This window comes from Otolemur garnettii, unplaced genomic scaffold (assembly GCF_000181295.1).
Source record: "Otolemur garnettii isolate 467f Iridium unplaced genomic scaffold, OtoGar3 scaffold00083, whole genome shotgun sequence".
NCBI lineage: Eukaryota > Metazoa > Chordata > Mammalia > Primates > Galagidae > Otolemur > Otolemur garnettii.
Genome location: NW_003852478.1, coordinates 4,427,720 through 4,429,888, shown reverse-complemented (window position 1 = coordinate 4,429,888; position 2,169 = coordinate 4,427,720). Strand labels below are relative to the sequence as shown.

The 2,169-nt window shown below is 39.2% G+C and overlaps 1 protein-coding gene across 3 annotated transcripts in view; it reads left to right on the top strand.

The window, feature by feature from the left end:
- Window positions 1-2,169, top strand: part of NFXL1 (nuclear transcription factor, X-box binding like 1) — a 49,154-nt gene that overhangs the window by 14,586 nt on the left and 32,399 nt on the right. For all 3 annotated transcript variants that reach the window (XM_023515982.1, XM_023515983.1, XM_023515981.1), the window contains exon 10: window positions 354-478. In XM_023515982.1, coding sequence (XP_023371750.1) covers window positions 354-478 — 125 coding nt within the window. The remainder of the gene's footprint in view (window positions 1-353; window positions 479-2,169) is intronic.

Below are 2,169 nucleotides of genomic sequence, written 5' to 3'. Positions count from 1 at the left end.
ACTATAGACACACGCCACCACGCCTGGCTAATTTTTCTAGTGTTTATAAGAGACAGAGGCCTCACTGTGGTGCACAGGCTGGTCTTAAACTCCTGGCTTCAGGTGATCCTCCTGCTTCAGCCTCCCAAACTGCTGGAATCATAAGCGTGCATCCCATGCTTTTCTTTTTGAAAGGCATAATAAACTTTACAGATGTTAGGGGTTGTTTTCATTAAAGTTATTTTTTTTCTAATAATTGTGTTGATGCAAAAATTTATTGTCTGAAAGGCTTTAGGGAGTCTAAAGAACATGGTATTTTGGTAGTATTTAATATTGTATCCTGTTAGTAACAGTGACCTTTTGTCTGTTTTTAGGGTTTTCTTTGCCTTGTACAGAAGATGTACCAACTTGTGGAGACAGTTGTGACAAAGTACTTGAATGCGGAATCCATAGATGTTCACAGCGGTGTCACCGAGGTTCTTGTGAAACTTGTAGACAAGTTAGTTATCTTCTGTAATAGTTACTTTTATGCTATCTATCATATCAAATGAGATTATCCTGTGATTTTTTCTGTTACTTTCATACATGTTTACAGCTCTGTCTGTATGAATTTAGGGACCATATTTATGGTAAGAAGCAGAGAGTACACGCTTATGATGTTGCCTCATTGTGCTTCACAGATACTGCTTTTTTTTTTTACTGAAAGTTTGTGGCGACCTTGCATCAAGGACGCCTTTGTGCCATTTTTCCAAGAGCATGTGCTCACTTCTTGTTTTTTTGTCACATTTTTGTAAATCTCACAATATTTCAAACTTTTAAATTATTATTATACCTGTTATGGTAATTTATTATCTGTAATCTTGATGTTACCATTGTAATGTTTTGGGATGCCATAGACCATGGAAGACAGTGAAGTGAACCCATAAATGTTGTTTTTCTTCTGACTGGTCCACAGATCGCCCCCTGTCCTATCTCTCTCCTTCTCTTTGGGCCTGCCTATTCCTTGAGACACAACAATATTAAAATTAGGCCAGTTGATAACCCTACAGTGCCCTCTAAGCACTCAGGTAAAAAGGAAAGTTACACATCTCACTTTAAATCAAAAACTAGAAATAAAAATAGAAATAGAAAAACTAGCCAGGTATTGTGGGGGGCACCTGTAGTCCCAGCTACTTGGGAGGCTGAGGCAAGAGGCTCTCTTGAGCCCAGGTTTGAGGTTGCCATGAGCTATGATGCCACCACGGCACTCTACACGTACCCAGCACGACAGAGTACGACTGTCTCCAAAAAAAAAAAGTTAGAAATGATTAAGCTTAATGAGGAAAGCATGTCACAGGCTGAAATATAAGACAGAAGCTAAGCCTCTTGCACTAAATGGCAAAGTTGAAGTTGTAAATACAAATGAAAAGTTTTTGAAGGAAATTAAAAATGCTGTTACAGCAAACACAGGGATGATAAGAAAGCAAAACAGTCTTAGTGCTGATGTGAAGCAAGATTGTTTGAATGGTTTGGATGAAATGTCAAAGCAGCCTCAGCATTCCCTTAAGCCAAAGCCTAATCCAGAGCAAGACCCTTACTCTCTTCAATTCTGTGAAGCCTGAGAAAGGTTAGAGATCTACAGAAGAAAAGTTTGAAGCCAAAGGTTGATGCATAAGGTGTTTAAGAAAAGAAAATGTCTCCGTAATAGAAGTGCAAGGTGAAGCAGCAGGTGCTGACGTAGAAATTGCAGCAAGTTATGCAGAAGGTCTAGCTAAGGTAATGGGTGAAAGTAGTTACAATGAACAACAGATTTTCAACATAGACAAAACAGCTTTTCTATTGAAAGATGCTGCCATCCAGGACCTTCATAGCTAGAGAGCCAAAGTCAGTGCCTGGCTCAAAAGCTTCAAAGGACAGGCTGACTCTCCTGATACGGGTTAATGCAGCTAGTCACTTTAAATAGGAATCAGTGTTTATTTACTGTTTTGAAAATCCCAGGGCTCTTAAGAAATATGCTAAACCTTTTCTTCCTGTGGTCTGTGAATGGCAAAACCCCACCTGGGTGGCAGCAAGTCTGTTTATAGTGTGGTTTACTGAATATTTTTAGCCCACTGTTGAGACTTGCTGCTGAGAACAAAAGATTCTTTTCAAAATGCTATACTCACTAACAATGTACTTCATCCCTAAGAACTCTGATGGAGATGTACAGGA